This window comes from Drosophila montana, unplaced genomic scaffold (genome assembly GCF_035044405.1).
Source record: "Drosophila montana isolate Dmon_TW-CO22-7 unplaced genomic scaffold, ASM3504440v1 contig_1853_1, whole genome shotgun sequence".
NCBI lineage: Eukaryota > Metazoa > Arthropoda > Insecta > Diptera > Drosophilidae > Drosophila > Drosophila montana.
In genome coordinates, this window is record NW_026996772.1 from 1,441,897 (window position 1) to 1,468,538 (window position 26,642).

The window sequence follows — 26,642 nt, forward strand, 5'->3', positions numbered from 1 at the left end:
CAATAGAAAAAACTATTTGGGCAAGACTCGGGCTCAAAGCATCAACAAATTAGGCCCCAACCATTGGGTTTATCTAAACCAAGGACAATATCAACGCCTGTTTTTATTGTCTTTTATCTAAACATATTTGGTAGCTCTCAATTTTGGATGGAGATCAAATTTAGCCCCCAGCTGCTCTTTGAAACTTTTTATGGCTTGCAATATTTTCAGTAGAATTGAAATGTTTAGCTTATTGGCCATGAGCTGAAAGTTGGGTTTAGGCGCAATTGGGTCCACTCTGGGCTGGCAGATTTCTTTGTAAAAGTCCGCTGAAACAGACGAAGAGCTCTACACAATATAGCCCAAAGAATTTCAAGCAGAATTGGCCCTAAAATGTGTTCACAAAATCTCAGCCCACATATGTTGGGCATATCTTAAAAAAAGAGGACATAGTTAATTCTCATATTTATGTTTATTTTAAATAGTTGCTTTTAAATTTTTTTCGTTTTATTACTATTATTATTATGTGTATATAATTTTTCCACTATAATTTTCATTTAATTATTATGTTGCTTGTTGCTTAATTAATCATTTAAAAAATAAATTCATTAACAATTCGTATTAACAAATTAGGAGTTTGTTTCTCAAGACAAAAAATAGAAATTAAAAAAAAGTCGTATATATACATATATACAGATATATGTATATATCTGTGTATATATATGTACGTTTCCGTTTGCCTCTTGTTTATCTTTTAGTCTGCTTTGTCGTTCAGTTTTGTAAACTCATTTTACTTTGGTATAATACGTCCATTACGAGCTCTATTTTAACTGTTTTACGGAATTCTGGAATTCGCTTCTAAGCCAACAGCTATGTTTCGGGCATAGTCTGGTTTCGTTAAAAGAATTCTTTTGGTTACACTATATAATTAGGTATTGTTTAGAAGACGGTTATAAAATTAAATCTACATTCAACAATTGAAAAGGTGTTGTTTGCTTATAAGAAAATTGGCGAATTTGAGGTGAAAGCGTTTTCGTCTAAAAAAGTTTAGCGTAATTGTTCGATTTTGTGGTAAATTGTAGACAAATTTAAAAGAAAAAAACAACTTTGGTCAATGCTCAGCTACGAGACGCTTCTACAAAATTGTAAGTGAATCCGTTTGGCAAATGCCTTTAAGAACTAGAAGAAGACGTAAAAAAAAATGTTCTATTCACTGCTCGTTGTTCTTGTTTTTGTTTTCATTAACTACAAAAAGCTTAAGGTAAAAATTTGCAGAACAAAATTCGGTTAACTGGAAACTGTGCTATCTTAAAAACGAAAATTTTTGGTGGATGTTTGCCCATGTAGGGGCAAATGGTGTGTGTGTGTGTGTGTGTGTTGGGGTGTGTGCGTGTGTTGGTGTAGAGGGGGAGAGTCTATATAAGTATTATATTTATATAACTTAATATATATATATACGTGTATATATATGTATCAAGGTGCAAAATTGAACAAGCGACCTGGGCAGAGAGTCAGCATTTTAGACATCGATGACGCTGTCGTTCTTCTTCATCTCCATGAGATGCGTCTGCTTGAGCTTCTCCTGCATTTGCGTTAGCATGTCCTGCATGCGTCGAATCTCCTCGTCCTTCTGCAGCAGCAGGCGATCCGTTTCCGAAATGGCCGCATCGAATCCGTTCGTTGAGCTGATCGAGTCGCGCTTCAATTTGCCGCGCTCGCGCAGCGCATGCTGCGATATCTGTGAGATGCACTGCGCCCGAAAGTTCTCGTAGTGCACATCCTGCGAATGCGGTGGGAAGGACATTAGCAAATCTTTAAATATATATTCACCTGCTTAGGGCATTAACTCACCTGTGTGGTGTCCTTTAGGTCCTGCATGTGCGTTGATATAAGGAATGTGCGCAGCTTGATGAAGTCGCTGTGCTCAGCGTCCTCCACATTGACCACGCCCCACGGATACTGACGGCCGCGCACCTTCTTGCCGGCAACCTCGAGTATGGTATTGCTGCCAACAACGGCAAATGGTATGGAGGCCTTTAGCTCGCGATCCTGCTGCTTAAAATCATCATCCTCATCGGAATCGCACTCGGGAAACTGATATAGCTGTATGTGATTATCCTCGAGATCCTGCAATATGCGCTCCTTCAGCTTGCGCACCTCCGTCTTGTTCAGGCAATCGGCCTTGCCAATGACCAGCACAATATTAACCTTTCGATGCAGACGCCGTATCAGATCCAAATCCATCTGCCGCAGGCTATCAATGGACATTCAAGGCGGTTAAAAACATTTTGTGGACATTGCCCGGCAGCTACTCACCTGTGACCCCAGGGCGGCACAAAGTACAAGCAGCAATGGACACGATTGTCCTGTATATTGCGGCGATTGAGGCCGCTCTCGTCGGTGAAATATTGACGGAACTGCTCATCTATGTACTGGGTGCAGACGCGCCAGCTATCCTCACAATTGATGGCATCCCCAAAACCGGGCGTATCGACAACGGTCAGACGCAGTCGAACGCCGCGCTCCTCAATGTCCATGGTTTTCTTTTCGACGCGCGTTGTCTTCTCGATGCGGTCCTCCACATTTGGCATCTGGCGATTCTTGTAGAGATCGCCCAGAAACAGGCTATTGATCAATGTGGATTTGCCCAGACCCGATTCGCCAACGACCATCAGCGTGAACTCAAAGCCGCGCTTCACCGACTTCCGATGCACCTGCTCCGGCAGCGTTGCAAAGCCAATATAGTCCCGATCCTTGTCAAACGACGGTGTCTTTGCTGCAAATACGAGCGGAGCAACAAGAATGAAACATTAGTGTCAGCTCAATTGGAGTCGAGTGCACAATGCGCAATGCGCAAGGGGCAACACGGGGCACTGGGTTTGGGGCATGTGCAGCAGAAGCACCAGCAGCTGCCGCCTCCTGGGATCTGAGTGCCAGCAGCTCCATTTGCTCATTAGTGCAAAACAAACAAATTGCTTGGCCCGTTTAGGCCAAGTGCCAGCACACACACATGCACACACTCTCGAGCTACTTCACAGTGGCACACCCGCTGCCACTTTGCCACCTGCATGTGCGTGTGTGTGTGTGCGGTGTGCGTGTGTGTGTGCGGTGTGTGTTTATTATCTACTTACACATGATGCTGTGTGTTGATTTGTCTTTCGCCTAGCGTATCTGGCTGCTGCGTGTGTGTATATACCCAACGCCGCCTATTTCGGTATCTAAGGGGCCTCGCCTTGGACCCAAGTCTTGTGGTCTTTTATGTGCTTAGTTTAGAGTCGAATTGTTTATATATTATTTTCGAAACATTTAATTGAAAAATCCCCGAGTTTATTGAACACTTTATTGTATTTTGTTTTTCCTTCCTTCGTTCGTTTTCGTTCGTTTTTCCCGTGCGTGGAACAGCCTCAGCACGCTTCAAGCCACGGAGCTGAACAGAGCGTCGCTCTGGCGCAAGCAAAACATGCCCAAAAAACAGAAAATAACAACAACAAAAAAAAGAAGAAAAGGAAAAAAGAACAGCCCATGAAACTTTAATGGGCTATTTTAGCGCTCTCACTAGTCTCTCTCTCTCTCTCTCTCTCTATACTCTCACTCTCTCTCCTTCTCACGCAAGGATAACGGGATGGCAGCACACCCGCGTATTGCGCTCTCTGCGCCGGCGCCCAACACTGGCCGCCCGTGCAATTCTCGGGGGTGGGGATGGGCGAGCGGTAGCAGGACCTGTGTCCATGCGAATCTATGCCACTTGGTAGCTGCAACTAGTTTAGTTTGGGGTTGCAAGCGGCACAGCGTTGCCAGATCACATAACAAATGCTAGAGAGTGGAATAACTATACCCTGTTCAAGAGCTGAGAAGCAGTATATGGGTTTTGTAAAAGGTCCGTCCTGCTGTCCGTCCGATTGTCCATTTGAATGCCCTTTCCTTCGGCCAAATCGCGAGAGTCTTTATGTTTAACATAGTTAGAGCTAAATTCCCAAAACATCTCTAAAGATTGACCCACAAATAATACGACCCTATAAATTGTACACACTATATTTTTAAGTCACAGTTTGAAACTCCCTCCATTGCCTGCTTTGGGCTGTGAAATAACACTGTGGGCAGAGTATTTCGCAGTCGGACATACGTTCACAAAGAAACCCACAAATTATCGATATTAATCGTTATCGATTTCGATAGTTATCGATTGAAATACATTTTAGCCTGGCAAGAGCGAACGCTTTAGTGAAATTTTTAAGAGAGGCCAACTATAAAATCCAAACAAATTACATATTGATTTTATTATACTATGTTAGTTTATCGATTGGCATATCGCAACTCCGGTAAGCTGGGCCACCTTCGCGCAATGTGGCAACTCTTGTCCGTGCACCCACCCCTCGTGCGCTACTCAGGCTAAGGGTGGTCGCCCCGCATTCTCTGCCTCGCCACTGTCACTTGCAATGTGTGGCAAGCATTTAATCGAGTTAAGTAGGCAAATCCATTGGACAACTCTCAACAACTCAGACGCGTGCGTCGCACATGAAATCGCAGAGACTATTGGCACCCTCGTGGGTGGTTTTCAACCCTTAAGCACTACTGAGCGCACTTATCGATAACAACAACATTCAAATTGCAACAGAAACCGGATATCAGAATGTGCAAAAAAGAAAACACCACGAAAGACAAGAGTACACAAGTCGAAGGGAGACCCCCCCCCCCCCCCCCACCAAGTGGTCGCCCAGTTGGCAATTAGCCAAAGGAAGTCTTGCACTTAAGTGTTTACAAAAAACGATTTCCTTGTTTCCTTAAGGGCTGCTTATGCAACACTTTTAAGAGCTGCCAGCTAAATGGCATTGACAATTTTGGCAGAACAAACTGTAAATATGTCACTTATTAGGGGTAGTCCATGGCTTATAAATATATACCACTTAGACTTTCAATAATATAAGCAATATCTGAGCGGGCATACTTTGAATAAAAATCAATTAGATATGTTCCTTGCAGCTGGTCACATTGTTTTTTTTTTCTTCTGTGACATCATTTGAAAAAATTGACTTGTTATCGATAGTTTTTAAAGAGAGAAACTTGATTTAAACTTAATTTGGTTTGGCTAGAAGTTGTGGCTTTAGTTTTCTGAAGTAAACATTCCCTGTAAGTATTTCAATTTCCGCTTGTTTTATATAATTTCTAGCACGGCCGGGTATTAGGCTTTGATTGATAGAGTATGCAAATAAGATATAGAGTGTTCAAAGGTATAGAGTATTCAAAAATAAAGAATTGAACTTTTTTTATATAGGAAATATGTTTGTCCTGACTGATTGACTTACAGAAGATCAACGCATAGTCCAAACCGTAAGATCTAGAAAGCTGAAATCTAGTTACTTTATGTGATATATGTTTACCATTCGATCGGTTTCAAACACATTTTCACATTGAATGTGAAACGCGGGTCAAAGGTTTAATATGCGAAAGTTTATTTGGCGGGTGAAAGATTCTCACCAAAAGACTAACATGGGCGTAAATAGTTGGTTCCAACTTTTAGTTCTTAATTTAATGGATTTTAAACTAATTTTCATAAATCTCTGTTAAAATTAACTAAAGACTAATTTTAACTTTAGTTCAAGATAATATGGACGGCAACTGGATGAATAAGCTAGGTCTAAAATATTAAGCATAAAACTTGCTACGGGCAAGCGGAATACTCGCTATATATGTAAGTATATATTCGAATGTATGAACTTATTTATGTATGTTTGTATGCATGTGTGTATATATATGTATGTGTTTCTGTAGGTATGTATACATTGATGAAGCAAATGAAGACAAAGTTAAATTCCCGCTGCGCTAAAATTGTAAAAGCAACGAACTTTTAAGTGATGCCTTACTCCTCGATTCTCATGAATTCAAATAAGCCCACCAGGTTTCCTTACTTTTAGTAAGTGTTTTTTTTTTTGTGACAAATTGTGTTATGTTTTTTATAGAGGTATGTGTGTGTGTGTGTATGTGTGTATGTATGTATGTATATATGTACATATGTATGTATGTATGTATGTATGTACGTATATATGTATGTATGTATGTATGTATGTATGTATGTATGTATGTATGTATGTATGTATGTATGTATGTATGTATGTATGATGTATGTATGTATGTATGTATGATGTATGTATGCATGTATTTATGTATGTATGTATGTATGTATGATGTATGTATGCATGTATTTATGTATGTATGTACATGTACGTATGGATGTTTGTATGTGTGTATGTGTGTATGTGTGTATGTGTGTATGTGTGTATAGCTACATACATACACCCATAATAATAAATAGATACGTACACCCATCAATACAAACTGACATGCATACATATACATATATAAAAGTAAATAAATGTATGCATATTATGTGTAAGTTTACATGCAATTTGCGCTGCAAATTTAAAAAAAAAACGTATTCCCAACAAATGCCCTACTACGCGATTCTCATGAATTCAAGTAAGTCTCATAGACCTTACTTCAAGTAGGAGGCGGCGGCTTGACTGTTGGAGGAGGCGGATTCAACTGTAGAGGAGGCTGCTACTTAAGCAAATTAGGAGGCGGCTACTTGAGCAAAGGAGAAGGCGGCTTCAACTAGGGAGGAGGCAGCGGCTTTAATATTGGAGGAGACGGCAACTTAAGCTAAGAAGGAGGAGGCGACTTTGATATTAGAGAAGACGACAACTAAAGGAGGAGGTTGCTTCGACAAAAGAGGAGCTGGCGGCAACTTGAATAAAGAAGGCAGTGAATTCAACTATGAAGGAGGCAGCGGCTGTGGCATTGGCGGAGCCCATTGAAAATACTGGTACGTATTATAAACCTAACCCTTTTATTATTATATTTAAAAAGTAACAACTATTGCAATCGTATGCACGTATATATGTATTTAAATATATGTGTATGTTAAGCTGAGCTGACAATGCACAAGAAACGTATTTATAATTATTGCTCTTCTACGCGATTCTCACTAGTTTACGTAAGGTTGAGCAAGCAAGCTGCGTTTTTAAGCTTATAAACATTATCTCTTCTTTTCTGTTCTTTCAGTGATGTGTTTTTAGAGAAGTTCGTCTCCCGCCTTATGATCGATGACGATAAAATAATCATTCGTGTGAATTTACAGGTGAGTGCGTAATTATAAATATATATTTATATAAATACAAATACATATTTTACATACCAGAACCCATAGGTTTTATTATAAATGGGGTATATTTAAGCAGCGCGTGGGCTTATGTATGTTTATACATATTCTTTAATATGTAGATATGCATTTTTCCGAGCTGACTTAACCGAGCATTCTGTCACTAGAACCGTATGATGATTCACTCAGTTGCATGGCTTTTCTTGAGGCGCATTCCAGGAAGCGTATTGGTTAAGTCGTTGCCGCTGTAGTTGATCTGTAAATTTGCTCATTTGTTGCGAAATTCGCGCGTAAATCAACAAACAGAACAAAAGACAAACTCGAAAGAACTCTTACTCTTGCACGCCGAACTTTCAATACTCTCTTAGACACACGCCTTAGATGAATTTTAACGACTTTTCTGATATAGTATTAAGAGAGTATTGCTATTTGCTGAGTTTGGACAAGATATCTTGAGAAACAAAAAAGTTTTTCATACACGAAATGAATATTGAAAGGATCATGCCCATGACATAGTCCATGACAAATTCATAATAGCCCGTGCAAGGGTATAAACAGACGAAGAGCAATGAGCGCTGTTTACTTAAGACTTTTGACGACTTGGACTTGTGCACAGATAACTCTTCAGCTGTATCTGTATCAGTATTTGCTTCGGCATCTGTCAGATAAATATGCAAAATCCGCTTAATATATACAAACAAATGTTGCCAAAATGTCGGCTCTGTTGAGCAATAAAAACGCAATAAAAAGCATTGCCATTTTTGAATGCATTCATCATGCAATCATTTATTCAATCGGTCAGTCAGTCGCTCATTCAGGCCGGAGCAAGTGCCACACAAATCTCGGCCCTAATTCAAAAATCAACTCACAGAATCAGATCTTTATCCGCGCGGCGCTTTGCTTTGTGCGGGCGAATGCTGTTAGTTCATTTGGCCCCCCCTCTGCCCCTGCCCCTGCCCCTGCCCACTGCCCCTACCCCTGCCCACTGCCATTTGACATGTTTATGTGGTCGTTTGTAATGCCTCGAGTTCGTTTAAAAGCCAACCCCTGCCCCCACTCACAATGCATTCACAGTTCATTGGCTAGACTTTGTCATCGATATGTGTAAAGGGGCAACAGTGCTGAGGGGGGCGGGAGGGGGGGGTCTGTTTGGGGCACATATTCTCATCGTTAATGGCTGCGTTACATTTGCTGTTAGACACATTTGCTGGAGTTCACGGGTGTCAACCACTTGAGCATGGTGGCCCCCAAAATGGGGGTCCAGCAGAAATGTGCAGCATTTAACATGCGAGCCGTTAGAGGTGGCAGCGTGTCACGAGCACGAAACGAGTTGATACGATATATAAAGCAACTTCAGTTAAGTTGGTTTCAATCGTTTTTAGAGAGATAAGATCTAGCACCAAGATTTCAATAGAGAGTATTCAATGAATAACCGAATTGTTTCCTTATACGAACGAGCTTTTATTTTATTTTTTTTTTCAATATTGCTTCCGATTTTCTTACTATCGATAAATATCGATATAAGGGCATGGTGTTTTAAGCATAACTCGAGGATTATAGGTGCTATTTACACCAAACTTGGTATGTAGGTTCTCGTATAGTATGCACACATGAAGAATAAATCATTTTCATAATACCTCCACATAGAACAAGGTTCAGGGTAACTCGTAGTCGCACACTCCTTTGCCTGTTTGTCAAGTGGACTTGGCTTCTTCTGCTCGTTAGCATTGTTTATCCATTTTTGAGGCTCTTAAAAATAGTTCAAACTTTTGACACGACAGTCATAATTGTACAACAACAAATTGGTATCTTTATTATCACTTTTCTAATCGTGTCGTCCATCTCTAGCCAAGTGTACTCCACTTCTAGCGACGATATCATCATTATGACAGCTCATTTGACGGCGCACTTAGCACACAGTTCCAAATTGAAGACGACGCATGAGTTTGAATGAATCTCTGCGCGCGGATTCTCGCGGTTCGAAGCTCGAAGCTCGCAGCTCGCAGTTCGCAGTTCGCAGCTCGCGTCTCGCGTCTTTTCGTCTCATGTATCAAGTCTCGTGTCTCAATTTCATGCAATTAAGTTCAATTCGAGCTGGTTTTAGGTGGGCCTCGTATGTTGCCTTCATCGGCTTGCAGCTTGCAACTGGCAACTGTAGTTTCGAGTGGCTGTTGTTGAACGCACGAGTGCAAAGGCAACACCCCCGCCGCACCGCCAACGCCCGGCCAGCCATTGAACACAGTGCTGTATCGTGTTGCAGCTTTTGTCCGCCAGCCGCCTCAAAGGCATGAAGTAAACAAACAAAAGGCAGAGGCAGCAGCAACAGCAGCAGCAACAGCAGCAGCAGCAGCAACCACCGCAGATCGCAGCAGCAAAGGGCCACTCGACGTGCTCCCAATGTTCCATAAATAGAGTTGCAGCACGTTGAGAATTCCAATCGTTCGCCTTTCAAACAATTGATGCACGTTTGAAGTAGCTCCACAGCTTTAGCCAGTGGCCCCCACCACCACCTCCTCCTTCCAAATTGCCTTGCCATGCCCGTCTCTCCAGCTCTATTGGCATCCCCAACTCCTGTTCCTGCTGCAATGTGCATGCGTAGAAATTACATGTGAAATTCTTGTCTTGCATTTTTCTACAAATTTCGTTGGATCTCAAGATTCCATTCAATATCATTCCGCTCAATTCCTTTCATCGAATTCCATGCGATTCCTTTGACTTTGATACCGTCTTCTATGCAATGCCTTTTCAGGATACTTGTTTATTTGAGGGCAACAAATCCTTTATGTTAAATCTACTCAAAGACCATGCAAGCTAAACATTTTACTAGATAGCTTCTACTTTATACTTAAATAATGATAATACAGTCAGCTTTTGTGTCATAGACAGGTTTCAGTGCAATTTTTAATCTACAATTATATCTATATAACTATAACTCTTCACACATTGATTACATATTAATTTTACATAACAATTAAATATATACTCATATATATTTATATATACATATCTCTTATATGAGCCTATATAATTCTTTTCTGTGGTATATTATGCATATACATATGTATATGTATATATAAATATATAATATATCTTACAAAGATCTATGTAGCATTTTTTTAAAATTAGGTTAAACTTTAATATCAAGAATTTCTAATCTGATTGGACTTAATCCAATTTTATACATATACACGCCTTTAATTATTGAATGACCTCAAAACATTTAACAAACAAAACATTATGGTCAAGTGACAATTGGGATAGATTTTAAGACTTTTATTTATCAGAAGACCGTGGTCCAATTGCAAACATTGTTCTATGTCCAGACAATCAAGTATCTGGATCTCAGTTAGTTGTTTGTTAGGTTAAAGATTACATATAGTATAGAAAAACCAATTGTTAGAACCGGGCCTTGAGCGAGGCATTGGTTCAAACCGTAAAATGAAGCGGATAACATTTTCCGACTGGGTTTGCAGCCTGGTTTCAAACACATTGCAGTCTTTCAAGCAATAGCCATGTCCTTCGCAAGCAAATTCTACTTGCTACTTGGCCATTCTGCAATTGCCATTGCTTTGAGCCAGTTGACAGGGGCTCTGCGCTGATTTACGCTCCAGTTGCGGCAACATTAACATTTGTTTCCCTTATTAATGTTGCCGACCCCCCCCCCCCTCCGCCCGGGTAATGCACGGGCATGGAGTGCAGGCGGGCATAAACGCCCCTTATTTAGACATGCAATGGAACAACAATAACATGTGTAATCATTCGCCAGCTGGGACGACAAAAACGTTTAGCTATGTACAACAATGAGGCATTTTTAATGACTTCTCAAACGCAGCATTTCAAGAGGGGCCCCGCACAGTAATCGCAATTAGAAAGAAAGATTAACAATAGAGAAAGAGAGAGAGAGAGAGAGAGAAGGAGAGAGCGAAGCAAAAAGTAAACACTAATAATTTGCAATGTGGCTGTTAAATGTTCAGTTTTGTCACAAATTACCGAATGGAAATAAGCTTGTGAGTTTTAGCTTGTGACGTCAGCGCGTGACTAAGGTAGATAAAATACCAATGAGCACAGTTCTTCAATAAATAAATTGAATAATTGACAATACGACAAAGCAGCTAGCTAAAATATTGTTTATCTTATCAAGCATGAGACTGATATATATATGTGTGTGTGTAGTATGAATACTCAGCCCGAGGCTGTTCAAAGATAATCACAAAATGTATTTCAGAAAGATCTGTCACTTTCAATTAGGAATAACTACATGTAACTCCAGTTGAGGGCCTGATATTTAGGAAGTGACATATTCTTGGCATGCGTATGTTATACAAGAACCTGCATACAAAAGTTGGTGTCTCTAGCTCATATAGTTCTCGAGATATGTTCACAAAATGTATTTCAGAAAGATCTGTCACTTTCTATTAGGAATAACTACATGTAACTCCAGTTGAGGGCCTGATATTTAGGAAGTGACATATTCTTGGCATGCGTATGTTATACAAGAACCTGCATACCAAAGTTGGTGTCTCTAGCTCTTATAGTTCTCGAGATATGTTCACAAAATGTAATTCAGAAAGATCTTTCACTTTCTATTGGGAATAACTACATGTAACTCCAGTTGAGGGCCTGATATTTAGGAAGTGACATATTCTTGGCATGCGTATGTTATACGAGAACCTGCATACCAAAGTTGGTGTCTCTAGCTCTTATAGTTCTCGAGATATGTTCACAAAATGTATTTCAGAAAGATCTTTCACTTTCTATTAGGAATAACTACATGTAACTCCAGTTGAGGGCCTGATATTTAGGAAGTGACATATTCTTGGCATGCGTATGTTATACAAGAACCTGCATACCAAATTTGGTGTCTCTAGCTCTTATAGTTCTCGAGATATGTTCTCAAAATGTATTTCAGAAAGATCTTTCACTTTCTATTAGGAATAACTACATGTAACTCCAGTTGATGGCCTAATATTTGGGGAGTGAGTGGGGAGTTACACGAGAATGTACATTCCAAAGTTGGTGACTCAAGCTCTTATAGTTCTCGAGATATGCGCAAAAGTTTGGAGCTGGCAAGCAATATTTATCGACTATACTCTTTTGAAAGAAAATGCAGTTAGCTTCAGCAGAGAGCAGCAATTGAATTAGGTTGGGGTATTAGTTTATTTTTATTTTTCCATCTTTTTGTACTCTTTAATTTGTGTTTGTGTTGCTTGCATCGGCTTGGCCCCAAAGCATATCAAATGGCCGCAGCCCAGCCCAAGTCGGCCCAACCCGACGCCCCTTTAAGGCGACCCAAAAAGGGGCTCGAGCAAGAAGAAGACAAAATGTCAGCACGAGTGAAGCGAACGCTAACGACATGTCAACTACTGTTAGCTGCGGTCACGTTGCCATTGCCATTGCCATTGGCCATGGCCATGGCCCCCACTCTGGGCCTCCTCGGGGCTGCAGTCTGAAGTCAGTCGGCAAACTGGAAATAGTCACGGCGCACGCTCTACGCCCACCGAAAATGGGCAGACAACAGAAACAGCAGCGTGATCAGCGGCTAGTTAAGGCCGAGACCGAGACTGAAGCCGGGGCCGGGGCCGGAGCCGGAGCCGGAGCGAAAGCGGCTGCGACCGCAAATGTTGTTGTGCCAAAATGAGAACGAGCTAAAGAAAATAAAAGAAAGGAAAACAGATAGTCGAAGGGAACGAAGCAACAACAACAGCAACAAAATAAATAAAAGCACAGTCGAAGAACCTATTCAAACTATGTAACTGATGAGCTTATACGGTCACACTCTGTTCAATTATTTGGAGAGTACACTGAGAGAAGAGCAACAATGTGACCAGTTAGTTAACTTATTTCATTTATTTTCTTAGTAGGAAAATACTAAATACATGCTCTAGCCCGTGGTTCGAACCAGCACCCTCCCTCCTGTTATTAGAAATTTTTGCTAAACTGAAAGGTGTCTAGAAATTGAATTTATATTTTTCTGTTAAACTTGAACTCTGAAAAAGCCTAGAAAAAAGTTACATTAAATTTTGAATATATTTTATATAGTATGCTATTCATTAGTTAAGAAAAGTGATTACCTGATAAAGTAAAAATTCAAAATACTGTACTTTTTACCCGTACTTATATAAAATATCTGTCTAATTACAGACTCATCCAACTTAGAGATATGTACCAAAATCTCCCGATTGTGGACTAATTTCTGTTCAGTATAAAATCAGCTAACGAGAAAACGGAAAAGTGCTCTCATTATCAAGCGGTAAGTGGCTATATAACTGTACTATATATCTATTTTAGCGATTTGCTAATAGATGCTTGAGACTTTATCTAACACATAAGCATATACATATATGAAATGTGGAATGCGTCTGTTTGATAATAATACAGTGGGTGCTCGCTAATTGAAACGCGGCGGGTTTAAAGCTGATTTTAGTATACAAAACAATTCGGATTTCAAGAAGTCTTTTCTTTATTATAAAGGAAGTACTTCTCCAGGTTCTTTAGATATAATATACAAAAAATAAAAGAAGTACTTCTCCAGGTTCCTTAGATATAATACAAAATATAAAATAAGTACTTCTCCAGGTTCTTTAGATATAATATAAAATATAAAATAGGTACTTCTCCAGGTTCTTTATATATAATACAAAATATAAAAGAAGTACTTCTCCAGGTTCCTTAGATATAGTAATATACCCAAAAGAATAGAAACAATAGGGCCGTAATTCAAGGAATTAAGAATTTCTGGAAGACCCAGTCCATACGTTTGTTTACCCTGTGAGCTTGTTATCGCAACCAAAAATTCCCAAAGTTGATATAGAAAATTGCCACAGGCGACTTAAATTAACTCGAGCAACTAAAGTGTGCACGCTGAGCGATTACCTAATTTCACTCGTCCGTTCACTTTGATTGCGATTAAGAGTCTCAGACTCTGAATCTTGGGTTTAGATGAATCGCTGACACACATTCACCAGCGATTTGAGTGAATCACAAATGGGCATTCGCGTTTTGAGAGCTGTGAATGGTTTCGTGCACCTGCGACTATTTGAGTTAAATTCTTTAATGGATGAAACACGTTTTCAATAAATATTTATTCATTATCGAATATCAAATGAATTTTTGCATCGATTTTAAGAACTAATTGATTGAGGACAGCAAAAATTGTATAAAGTAGTTTTTCACCAATATTCCACCCTAATGGGTGAAGCTTTTGTAAAAGCTCAGCCTGGTAGCTAGCTCAGGTGCATCATAACAGGTAACTACTGTGGCAAATGCAGCACGCTTGATCAATCAATGAATCAATCAGTCAGTCAGTTAGTCATTCATTTTAATTAAATATAATACATATTAGTATATAGATTGGAACTTACGTTTTGGATACAAAGGTGGGCGACACTTGGCCGTTTCAGCATTGTTGTTGTTGTTGTTGTTGTTGTTGTTGTTGTTGCCATTGAGACTGCTTATGGCATGGGCCACGACGCTGCCCTCAGCTGCTGCTGCTCCTCCTCCTCCTCCTCCAGTGGTTGCCTGCGACAGCGACGGCGGCTGCGTTTGTGGCAGCGGCGGCGGCTGTTGTTGTTTCATGGATCCGCTGCCGCCCAACGCGCCGACGCCGCCGCCGCTGAAAAGGCGACGCTGCTGTAGAAACGCCGTTTTGTCTGCCTTTGTCCCGCTGCTTCTTATTGTTATTTATTTATGTTTTTTGTTTTTGGGATTGTGCAAAATTTGACGCTAAACGTTCTACTGCAATAGTTAAATGTTTATTGTTGGTTCGGCTGCTTATCAGCGATCGAGATAAATGTGTGTACACATGTAGGTGTACGTGTATGTGTGTGTGCTGTGCAATAGAGTTGCTGCGCGAGTGCGAAAAGGAAAGCAAGTATTGCAAAAAAAAAATAGTATGTGGACTTTTAAGGTTTCACACACACACACACACGCACACATCCACACAGCTGGCCTATATTTACGTCCTGCTGACACCGTTAAATGCGTAATTGAAAACGAATTGCGCTCAATGAGCGCCAAAGCAACAACAACAATAACAGCAGCAGCAAACTAACGGTGCTTTGGGCAGCTGTTTCTTGCAGTCCTCTTTGCGCTGCCAGCCGCTGCCTGCAGCAGCGGCTTCACCTTGACCTACACAATTACAATAATAATCGAGCGCAGCCTGAACAGCTCTACACAAACACACACAGTAAAAAAATATTAGGTTCAATTGAAATAAAATCACACGCAGATCTGTTATAAAACAAACAGAACTAACACAAACTATGTATATCCGTTGCACTTTGCTTTCAAATACCTTTCCACTCGAGCAACAATGTAAAACACAACCAAACCGCGGGTAGTGTAACTGACTATTGTGGGACTGAAATGGGTATTGCATATGTTAGCCCATAAGCGGGCACACTGCCTAATGTAAAACTCAATATGACACTGTTATGTTAACGTTTCTGTTAACTTAAACATCAATTATATTATTCCGCATTAACATGCCATTCACAGATAGGCAGTGAATATTTTGGCGCCAAACTACAATATTAATAAATAATAATTATTTTGAAGTCAACTGTGCTGGGTCAAGTAGTTCAAAATTGTTTAATTTATTTAAGTCAATTTTTCTATAATGTTTATGTGCATTGGACAAATTTATCGCAACGGATGCCGATAGTGGGGAGTGTTAGTTAACGATATTTTTCTTACAATACATCGCCGAACTAGTAATTGAACTGATATCGATATAGAAGACTCCAGAAAACATCGATACAGAATCATTGTGAAATCGGTCCCCGTTGGATACACATCGTGTTCTCCGTGAATATTCTAAAAAACTAAATAAATTATACATTTACGTCACGGTGAGTGGGCATTTACATTTATTTTATCAAATATATTGTTAGCCACATTTGTTTGGTGTTAAATGGTGAAAGTGCCCACGTCGATGCTCTCAGTGTCGCAATTAGTGTGTGACATAGTAATTTGTTTTGTTTTTTGATGTGGGGGGCTCCTTTGAACGGCCGGCGGAGCACCACTTTTCGTGCTAGCTTAGCTTTTTTTTTAATGGATACACACAATGCGACAGCGACTGCGGTTGATGGTGACTTCGTTTGCACGACGGGTGCATGGGCACACTTTAGTGTGGTGTACTTGTTGTTGCGTTTTCAAAATGGCGGCCATTGCAGACAATTTGAGGAAAAAGTTTATAATAATTACAAAATATTTATCCAACAAAAACAGTTGTTTGAGTGTTGTTCAAATTGAAAAGAAAAAAATGAGCGCGCAGATGTTTGTGTGTTTGTTTAGTTCGATTTATAAATACTGTACTTTTGATTATGACATATCAACTTGATTCTGGCCAACTTTTATTGTTATTTTCGTTATATTTAATTGTATGTGTGTGTATACTGGCGCTCGACACACAAACACACACACACATCCATACACACTGGTTGTGACACATGCGCATGAACTTTTGAGCATGCGTTTGTATGTGTGTGGGCTTGTTGGTTTTTGTGCACAAATGGTACAGCGTTTCTTCTAACCCCAATTACTGCAATTTCGGCATATCTACATGCATGTATGTATGCATGTTGCATTACACCCCCACACACACACAGCTGCATTTTGTCATTAGGATGTGCAGCTGTTTCATACGCACTAGCAAGATGCGATATTGTTTTGCGCGCGTTTAATGCGAACGACGCAATTTTCGGTTAGGCACCTTTCGCTCCCTGTGTACAGCTCTCTTTTCTTCTATCCCGCTCGCTCTCTGTCACATCTATTGCTATAAACGCGCTGTTTTATGCACAATATTGCCAGCCCGTTTGCACATTTGGCATTCAAATGGGCGCCAAGTCTTCGTGTTCCTTTATATTGCTTACTAATATTGTTATGACATAGGCAATGCACAAAAGGAAGCACCTGCGTACATATATGCATGTATACATTTGCGCATGCATACTTGCTAAAACACACGTATGTATTCGTGATCACCAATATTGGCATGGCACAATATGCATATGTAAATGCAAGCTGTGTATGTATGTACGTGCATATACATATTTACATACATGTATATGCGTCGTTTGTGCTGTGTATTCATAGGACATTCGATGCATTGCGGTTTTTGTTTAGGAGTAGACGCTGAACATATCATTAAAACACTTCAGTTGTGGTATTTATTCTAATATGCTAACAATTTTAATTGTTAAAAACGAAGTTCAGATTCAATAAAAATTCCTATATTAGAACATGAACTGATTTTCCAAAGGATTGTGTCTATCAAAATGATATTTTTCTTAATATTATTTCTAGCTTGAGCTATGTATCTATATCAAGATATTTATTGAATATAGAAAATATATATAGACACATTCATTAATAGGCATCATCACGGCATACTTTCAAATTCATGCATGGGTATGCAAGTTTTCGATGCCCACAAAAAATATCGATGCTTTTTGTTGTTGCTTACTCGAGTGGCGTTTACCGTTTATTGCGGGCCTCCTAGAAAGTCTTGTGCATATTTTCCAAGCGAATGCGTTGAGTGTATGTGTGTGTTAGTGTGTTCCAGTATTTGTGTGTGTAGGTCTAAAACTAAAAACTACAACTCATTACTTCAACTTGATTGATTCTGCGCGCATAAAAAGCAAAACGAAAAATTCACGACGCTCGAGTGGCATGGCACAAAAAAAAAAAAATAATAATGAAAAATAAAAGAAAGGCTGGGGCGAGAAAAAAAAGCGATTCATGCCGAGCTCAAGGCACACAACAAAAAAAAATGTATGCACTCACACAATGGCTCAAGTGGGCACTCAAAGCTGTGGGCTGCCGCACAGTCGCTGCAGCAACAGCAGCAGACGGGGACGACGACGACGACGTCGCAAGTGAAGTGGAAGTTATGAAGTGTTCCCAGAAAGCAGCCCAATGCCCAAACCAAATACAAAGCTTAGGAAAACGCACAGCACGTATCCGAACAAAAGGAAAATTTCTGCAGCTGCTGTGAAGCTAAAGATTTCAACCCTCGTCTTTTTGGCGCTGCTGCTGCTGCTGTTGCTGCCTTCGTTGCAGCCACAGTTGGCACATTCGCATCAGTCGCGCGCCAGCGCTTCGGCGCTGAGCGTCGCATTTGTGCCCAGCTCTCTCTCACGACAGAAAAACCAGTGCAGTGGAATCTAATCTACAAATTTCTTGCAGCTCATTAAGTGAAAATGGCACGTACCAAGCAGACCGCCCGTAAATCGACTGGAGGCAAGGCTCCACGTAAGCAGCTGGCCACCAAGGCAGCCCGCAAATCGGCACCGTCCACCGGCGGCGTTAAGAAGCCCCATCGTTATCGTCCCGGCACCGTTGCTCTGCGTGAGATTCGTCGCTACCAGAAGTCCACTGAGCTGCTTATCCGCAAGCTGCCCTTCCAGCGTTTGGTGCGTGAAATTGCTCAGGATTTCAAGACCGATTTGCGTTTCCAGTCAGCTGCCATTGGTGCTCTGCAGGTTAGTAACAGCAACAATATCGAGGTTTCCACAATCGACAGTCTCAAACGTTTCGCTCTCCAATTGCAGGAAGCCTCCGAGGCCTACTTAGTGGGTTTGTTTGAGGACACCAACTTGTGCGCTATTCATGCCAAGCGTGTCACCATTATGCCCAAGGACATTCAGTTGGCGCGTCGCATTCGCGGCGAGCGTGCTTAAGCGCAGCAAACACAAAAAACATCAACAAAAACAAACAAACATAATACAAAAAAATCACATTCATATTATATACACAAGCAGCATAGTAATTTGTTAAACGAACCGAAACAAAATCAGTTCACTAATATTCGTCAATTGGAGCTTGATTTCATTTATATCTTACACAAACATATACATAAATATAAATACTATATACATATATGTAGCATTATAATTGTATAACCACACACAAAACAAAACAAAAGAGAATTCAGAATAACGTGCATACTTATGCTTCGATTTATTATACATACATATATAAACATAATCTATGAATATTTTAATTAATAACTGTAACTCTTATTATTATTATTGCTATTATTAAAAATTTGTATATTAGTTTTTAAGTTTGTGGCTCGCCCGCTGCTCGCATTGCGTTGGTCGACGCCATCAAATCCGATCCCAAGATAGATGCCGTTGCAATGCCAGCCGTTGGCATCGCGCTGCCGTCTCCAACATCGCCCTAACGAACTCCAACAGCGCATGCAACGTGTTGCCACAGGAAGCGTTGCACTCTAAACGGCACCGCACAGCGGTACCCTTTAAATAACAACACCATCCAAGATACAGAACCGAAAGAAGCCGCTGTGCGTCGCCAGCCGCCAGACACGATCATTGGGCGAGTGCGTGCAACGCTTCCTTTGGCAGCGTGATGCGTTGCATGTGCGGCAAGTCGGCGGCATGATGCCAACGGTTGTTGCAACAGCGTCGCGTTGCCGTTCAGGCGCAATGCGGACAGCGGGCGGCTGGGCTGAATGAACAACATCCGATTTTGGTCAGCAAACATACATATATCAGAAATGAGTACACATAATACTGCAACCATTTTATATAATAATACTTTTACACATTTTTTTTTCACTTAATATTACATATATAATTTTTTGGAGGAAACAGAACTTAATGAAAAAGTATGGATATGTTGAACGGGCCCAACTGTCGACAGGCGGTGCGGTGGGCGTGGTAGTTGATTAAATAAGTTTTAGATTTACATGCATTTTATACGTTTAGACAAGGAAATAAATACAAACAGACAACAAAAAGAAACAAAACAAGCAGAAAATAAGTAAGAAGCGAAAAACAAACAAAAAATTTGATAAACAAACCCCATGAAAAATGGAAAATGCAAAATGCAAAACCAACCGCATTAACTAACAATTTCTTTAAAATAGTATATAATACATTCTTAAAATGTATGTCAAAAACATATACATATGATTAATGAAATGTATTACGAATATGATCTATTCTATATATATATACACTTAAATAACTTAACATAAATGTTTACGGAACTTACAAGATATTCATACGATATATAAACACAAGTAACCCCTCCAACAATGCACTAAAACGAAAAGAGATTTGCAAATACAAGAAGTTGCATAGTTTGTTGCATTCAGAAAGAAAAAAAATAAAATTACAAAAATCTTATAAATGTTTGTAGAACACAAGAGACAATTCAATAGAACACGTCAAAACAAAAATCCCCAAACACAAACTTAAATAAACGGTTTTTTCTAGAGAAGAAACCAAAAAAAAAAATATATATTTTTCTTATCTACGGTACAGTTGCGACAAAACGTCAATTGTTGCTGTCGTAACAGCTATGTGTGCGGTGTTTGTATTTGTGTATATATGTGTGTGTTGTGTGTGGAGAGCTTTTGTGTGGTCGCAGGTGCGGCAGTCAAAGGACTGGTGGCGCCATCTTTGGGTCAAACGCATTGCAGCTTGATGAAGCATGCAGTTTGTTTACTTTTTGTTGGTCGAACTAGTTTTCAAGAGACTTGATATTTACCATTTACTCACAAACATACATAAATACATATGTAAATCATGCCCTTGGAAACTAATCTCACGCAAGCATAAGAAACTGTATCTATATATGTATGTAAGTAAGCTGAGCTTATGCTAAATCTCGCCTACATGTACATATCTGACCTCGAGATAGATAAAAATGGGATTTTATAATTTGAAAGAGATTAAATTCAACAATCTTATGCAAATTAGATCTAGGCTTAACTTAATTGAAGTAGATAAGATTGTTCTTATAATTGTAATAATCACGCTTGTAGCGACAATTAGCAAATCGAAAGGGCGCATAGACTTGCAAATGCTCTGCCACGTGCTCATCAAAGGTATACAGTTATTGCATTTAAAGTACAATAATTAACATGAGCGAGTTCAAGGAAAATATATATTGCACATATATATTTCCAACAATTGAAGCTAGGTCTAGCTAAGTTGAGCTCCCCATCTGTTGCTATTCAAATATTGATGTAATTATTGAGCTGCTCCAATATGAAAGTGTTGCCACTTATTTTTATTTGCATTAACATTAAATATTTATTTATTGTTTGTTTGCATTCCTTAATGAGATATAGATATAATACAATTATCTGTTTTGTATAACGTTACAAATTGCATGAGAGCGCAGCGTGACTGCGCGTGGAAAGTGTATTGAAATGACAGCTGCGTTGCCAGCTGGCTGCGTTGATTGGCAGTGGCAGGGCTGCCAGATCGATCGGCCGCGTTGGCTTGCGCGTATTTAATTTTCCATTCACACTCACACAATGGACAGCAACAAGTTTGGCAAACTGCAGCAGCAATTTCTCTGCTGTTATCCCGTCAATAAGATGGCCTGGTCGGTAAGTAGTCGTGGGTTACTTGTAATTTCGAATTGTTGCCACTTGCTTGCCGTGCAGACGCTGGAGCTGCCGCTGGAACTGGAGGCGCAACGTGCTCTGATCGCTGCCACCTGTGGTCATCCGTTGAATCAACGGTACCCGGTGCGCCGTAGCTATCAGGAGGCGTTTGTGAAGCGCCTGATGCACCTGCTCAAGGATCACGAGGAGATGCACGACGACATCTACGACAGCCTGTGTGGCCAGCTAGCCAAGGCAACCATAGACGCCTCCACAACTACGGCTGCATCCCAATATGCCTACAAGCACTACATGCTGCAGCCGGATAAGTATATTACGCTGCGTGAATCCACAAGCTTTGTCAGCGAGGGCACCACCGGCCTGTGCACCTGGGAGGCGGCTTTGGTGCTGGCCGACTATCTCCTGGCGCATCCCAGCCTGCTGCAGGGCAAAAATGTTTTGGAACTTGGCGCCGGCGCTGGCCTGCTTGGCATTCTGCTCAAGCAGCCGGCGCTGCAGCTGCCCGTCGGCCAGGTGCTCATCACCGATGGCAGCGCCGCCTGCGTACAGCTGATGCGCGAAAACATTGCGTTAAATTTTGGCGATCCAAGCGATGCGGCGACACCGCAATGTGCACAGTTGCGCTGGCATGAGATCACCATGTTTCCCTGGTCGGAATATGCTTCACCCGATCTGCTGCTGGCCGCCGATGTCATCTACGATGATACCCAATTCTCGGCCCTGCTCGAGGCGCTCGACGCCATCTACGAGCTGCGCGGCAATCGCTGCGAAATGCTCCTGGCCAGCACCGTGCGCAATGTGGATACCGTGCACGAGTTCATGCAGCAACTGGGTGAGTTCAACTGACAGGACGAATCGAACTGACTGCCTGGCTTAAGGTTCGGTTCGTGAAGTCGCTTTGAAGCATCCATGAAGCCAGGCGTTGACTTAAACCTTCGTTTGTCATCTAAATTCGAATGAAGCAATTTAATTTTTTATTTTAATTTGCCCGTTCTACTGAAAATATTGCAAGCCATAAATATTTTCATAAAGAAGTTGCGGGCGATTTTTGAATAAGACAGTTCTGTTCGGCTTTTAGTTCGACCAACTTTGTACCGATTGGTTTGGTTTTACTTTCGGTTAATAGGAATTCCGATTACGAACCATTTCGGTTTAAAATTGATTTGCAATATGAGATATTGAATATATCAAAGAGTTGCCGGCTTGGAGCTCAGTATCATGTAGTTGCTGAAGGATCATTTTTTGTACACAATTCTTTTTTGCTTTCAAAGATATTTATATTTTGATTAGAGCGAGTGAAAATTGGACAATAGTGTGTAATATATAGTTCTTGTACTCTGATATCCTGAGAAAATGTGTATGGTGCTATATTATAAAGTTGTCAGAGGAACAAGCGAACAAGGGATCGTTTAGAAATTCCTTGCATATGTGCTATAGATATGTATATATGTATATATATATATATATATAGAGTATACATTATCAATCTTAACATATAAGTTCTATATATACATGATACACTGTGATTATGTGAGCGCAGGCAAGTTTATTGAGTTTTTGGTCCCGTGTTAGAAACAGTTTAGCTGATAAACTAATGAGTGTGTTTGTATTTTTACTTGCAGAGCAACATCGATACCAGGTAACGCCCTGTGCGAATGTCTCGACCTGTGCCAGCCATTTCTGTCGGGATCAGACGGCCGCCGTGCAGATTGTGTGCATTAAACGTTAGAACTAGCTTTAATTAAACTAAACGAAAACAACAACAACAAAAAAGTAATACCAAAAAAACAACAACAACAACAACATTAAGAACAAGAACAAGAACAATGTGAACATGTGTGAGCAAGTGCATCATTGATTGATGGTCGGTATGGTGCCATCGTTTAGCCAGCGCACATTCAGCTGCTCGATCTGATGCTTCATAAAGATAATGCCATACACCTCGTGCTGTATATCCAACAATTTGCTGCGGTGCGTGCGCGGCACCTTCATGCCAACGACCAGCGCCAGCAGAGACGTTATAATCATGTATACAAATCCCTGGGCGATCAGCGTGCTCTCATCCTTGGCATAGAAGTACGAATTATTCACATTGGCCACAAAGTAATAGTACACGATGCTGGTGCTGACCAATTTGAGTGTGTAGGAGACAAAGATGATGCATTCGGTGAAACGCAGATGCGTTACCTCCAGCAGAACAATCTGCAGACTGGAATAACCCATGCCGAAGAGCACCAGGAGCAGCCAGAAAGTCACCTTGGAGCTAGTCGCGCTGTATATAATCATTGCCAGCACCGTGAGCAGCAGCAGCAGCAGTTGCGTGGTCACAAAGTGCACCTTGGCAGAGTAAAAGCACAGGCAAACTATGGCCAGAACGCTGCCAGCGAATATGACCCAGAACATGGAATCGATGTGGGCCAATTCATCCAGACGCATCGCGTCGTTGAGGGCAAACCAAAAGACCAGATAGATAAAGAGCGCATATTGGATGGCCTCCACGAATAGCAGCAGCAGCGTCACGTGCCACTGTTGATTCTTGATGACATAGAAGAACTGCAGCCGCTTGATGACATCCGCGCGTGACTCAAAGATGCTGCCGTTCGCATTCGCAATCCGCAGATCGTTGTCCAAACTGTTGGTCATGTCCACCGTGCCCAGCACGTGCAGCACCTTCAGTCCAATGAGTATGGCCAGCATGACAATCGCTATGGACAGATAGGTGGCAGCAAAGTTCACATAGATGCCATCGATCAGTTGTTCCGTGGTTGCCTCCTGGCCGGCATACTGCTCCAGATTCTTTACATATGTGCCGCCAATTAAGCTCACCGCAGACGCAATGCCCAGCAGATAGCAGCTACAACAGCCGGATATCATTAGGGACCGACTGCCCTTCGAGCTGATGGTGTGCAGGAATCCATAGCCAGCCACAAAGGTCAAGCTGTGCGCCACATATGACATATAGGCGCCCACGTGATCTGTAATCAAACCAAAATTTATATTAGAGATTGTCAGACAGTTGAGTTAAATGAGGAATTCAAGATATCGTATAGATCCCAATTTGTCAAGTGCCTTTCAAAACAACCACGAGCTGATTGTTACCTTCAATCGGAACTCAGATAAAGCCCATTATAATAGATAGACCTTATATGCCCATGCTCCTTATATATTCCCCATGCTCTAGACTCTAGTCTAAATAATTTTAATACAACATTTTGAGAAACTGATGGGTAAAGCATGACCAGCTGGCATTTATATATTTATTATTATTTATAGGTAATTCGGCACGCCGAATATTCAAAACTTCTAGAGATCTATCACATATAAGTGCTTAAGTACAAAAGCTTTATTTTCCACTGGGGCCATTTGATATAGTAGTTCACTTTGATACGGGTTTTCGGATTTTTGCCGATTTGTTCCTTTTGCTATATGATATAGTCCAAAGCCTTGGCTCATAATTATGGCGAAGCGCTTAACTATATGATATAGTTGTTCGATGCGGTCGAATCCGACCAGTTTCCATAGTTAAAGACAGATGGACAGATGGACAGACGGACATGGCTATATTGATTCCTTTATGTAAGACTAATGAGGCAGGAGACGTATCGTTCTGTGCTCTACAATGGTGGCACAACTAGCTGATAATCCGCCCAAATGGCGATGTCTTCTGGATTGTACACTTTGACTTAGGCTAAGCAAAGGGAACGCCTCTTCGTGGGATTTGGACTCACCAAAGCCATCGGCAAAATAGAAACAGCTGGAGATTACATTGAATACGCCCGCCGCCAGCAGTATGAATGGCTGCCAGTAGAGAATGCAGTGCTTGATATACTTTAACGCCAGCAGGCCGACGGCGGTGAGGAATGACAGGCAGGCGCCCAATATGAGTGGTCCATAGTCATTGAGGTTGGCCTCCAGATTGCGCTCGGCCACAAATGAGCAGATCGTGTAGCCAAAGATGAGGCCGCAGGGCAGAAAGCATAAACACACTGTATAAAGATTAAAATGTTATTGTTTATATAATGAGATATGGGCTCCATTTGGACGTCGATACTTACCCACATAGCTGGGCGCGTATTTGAAAAACTTGTGCACACATGTGCTCCATAAATTCGACATTTTCATTAAACTGTTTGAAATTCGTGTCGTGACTAATGCATAATTGTTTATAGTATTCAAATTGAAATTGAATTGAATTTTCCGCGAGAGGATCTTGGCCAGCAAATGCCAGCGGAGACGTTTGAAATGCGACTGAGAATTGTTAATGTCAAATCATGCGCAGAGTTGATTAGATAAAGTCCACAGCAAGGCGGCACCTGCATGATGACTAATCCCGGCCAGGTGAAATAGGGCCCCAGCCATGTGTGTGGATAAACGGATGCCCACAGCAGCTGATAAGATGGCAGTTGGCGTGTTGGCACATTCAAATTCATGACCATCGATTTACCGCTCTCCCTGTAGCGCCCCTCTTCAGAGATATATACGTGAAGCTTTGCTGCTGATAATAAACCTAATCTTTCCGCTCCGGCTCTGATAATACCTCCCCGTTGGCCCCGGCACAATAAAAGCTCCCCCGGGAGCGTTTAAAGTGTGCGCTACTTAAGTGGAGCAAACGTTTGCCTGTCACTTTCCATCTGTCTCTCTGCCCGGTTGAACAGCCGGGGTGGGGGGCTGGTTTACCAGTTTGTTTACTTTTGAGCACAGTTTGGCCAAGGGTTGAGGGTTTGTGAGAGCAGCGGCACAAGCCACAAGATTGCCTCGACGTCAAGCGACTCTCACATTTTATTGACGAAATGTTTCACTATATTTCAAAAAACATATGTACAGTATAATTTGCTTAGCTGCCTCGATACTTAGCTGCAACAAGAGCTAATTTTGTATGAAATTAATTAGGTTAAGTGCATCTAACTAAACAGCCTTTTGCATTTAAGCGCCTCCTATCGGTAGTAATTTTTTGCCAATTTCTATGAATATCATGTAAGTCACCTGCGCCATCTATGATCATAAGTGTTGATTTTTGATTTGTTTTTCTTATGCATGCAATAAAGTGCATTGAAATTGAATTAAATGTAATTTAAATACATAAAGTTAATAAAAACTATCGAATAAATTTATTTAACTTTG

The 26,642-nt window shown here is 40.9% G+C and overlaps 4 protein-coding genes across 8 annotated transcripts; 2 read left to right on the forward strand and 2 right to left on the reverse strand.

The window, feature by feature from the left end:
• Window positions 1-432: 432 nt before the first annotated feature.
• Window positions 433-15,539, reverse strand: Sep4 (septin 4). Of its 3 annotated transcripts, XM_064700553.1 has the most exons (5): window positions 15,429-15,539; window positions 14,497-14,869; window positions 2,296-2,755; window positions 1,831-2,233; window positions 433-1,759 (listed from the first exon to the last, which is right to left on the reverse strand). In XM_064700553.1, the coding sequence occupies exons 2-5, from the start codon at window positions 14,708-14,710 to the stop codon at window positions 1,499-1,501; spliced, it is 1,338 nt and encodes a 445-aa protein (XP_064556623.1). In that variant the 5' UTR covers window positions 14,711-14,869; window positions 15,429-15,539; the 3' UTR covers window positions 433-1,498. The 3 variants fall into 3 exon arrangements, with proteins under 3 accessions (XP_064556623.1, XP_064556622.1, XP_064556624.1); XM_064700552.1 differs by lacking the exon at window positions 15,429-15,539 and having other exon boundaries at window positions 14,497-14,946; XM_064700554.1 differs by lacking the exons at window positions 14,497-14,869; window positions 15,429-15,539 and adding an exon at window positions 3,111-3,269.
• A 291-nt stretch (window positions 15,540-15,830) lies between these two features.
• On the forward strand, window positions 15,831-18,851 carry LOC135441091 (histone H3.3A). The gene is made up of 3 exons (XM_064700555.1): window positions 15,831-15,984; window positions 18,323-18,618; window positions 18,688-18,851. Exons 2-3 carry the CDS (start codon window positions 18,337-18,339, stop codon window positions 18,814-18,816), a joined length of 411 nt encoding a protein of 136 aa, XP_064556625.1. The 5' UTR covers window positions 15,831-15,984; window positions 18,323-18,336; the 3' UTR covers window positions 18,817-18,851.
• Window positions 18,852-21,342: 2,491 nt separating this feature from the next.
• Window positions 21,343-23,354, forward strand: LOC135441099 (protein-lysine N-methyltransferase EEF2KMT). The gene is made up of 3 exons (XM_064700571.1): window positions 21,343-21,503; window positions 21,561-22,353; window positions 23,144-23,354. The coding sequence occupies exons 1-3, from the start codon at window positions 21,429-21,431 to the stop codon at window positions 23,248-23,250; spliced, it is 975 nt and encodes a 324-aa protein (XP_064556641.1). The 5' UTR covers window positions 21,343-21,428; the 3' UTR covers window positions 23,251-23,354.
• On the reverse strand, window positions 23,240-25,966 carry LOC135441097 (uncharacterized). 3 transcript variants are annotated; one of them, XM_064700567.1, is made up of 3 exons: window positions 25,577-25,966; window positions 25,250-25,507; window positions 23,240-24,496 (listed from the first exon to the last, which is right to left on the reverse strand). In XM_064700567.1, exons 1-3 carry the CDS (start codon window positions 25,641-25,643, stop codon window positions 23,373-23,375), a joined length of 1,449 nt encoding a protein of 482 aa, XP_064556637.1. In that variant the 5' UTR covers window positions 25,644-25,966; the 3' UTR covers window positions 23,240-23,372. The 3 variants fall into 3 exon arrangements, with proteins under 3 accessions (XP_064556637.1, XP_064556638.1, XP_064556639.1); XM_064700568.1 differs by lacking the exons at window positions 25,250-25,507; window positions 25,577-25,966 and adding an exon at window positions 24,621-24,734; XM_064700569.1 differs by lacking the exons at window positions 25,250-25,507; window positions 25,577-25,966 and adding an exon at window positions 24,663-24,679.
• Window positions 25,967-26,642: the final 676 nt, after the last annotated feature.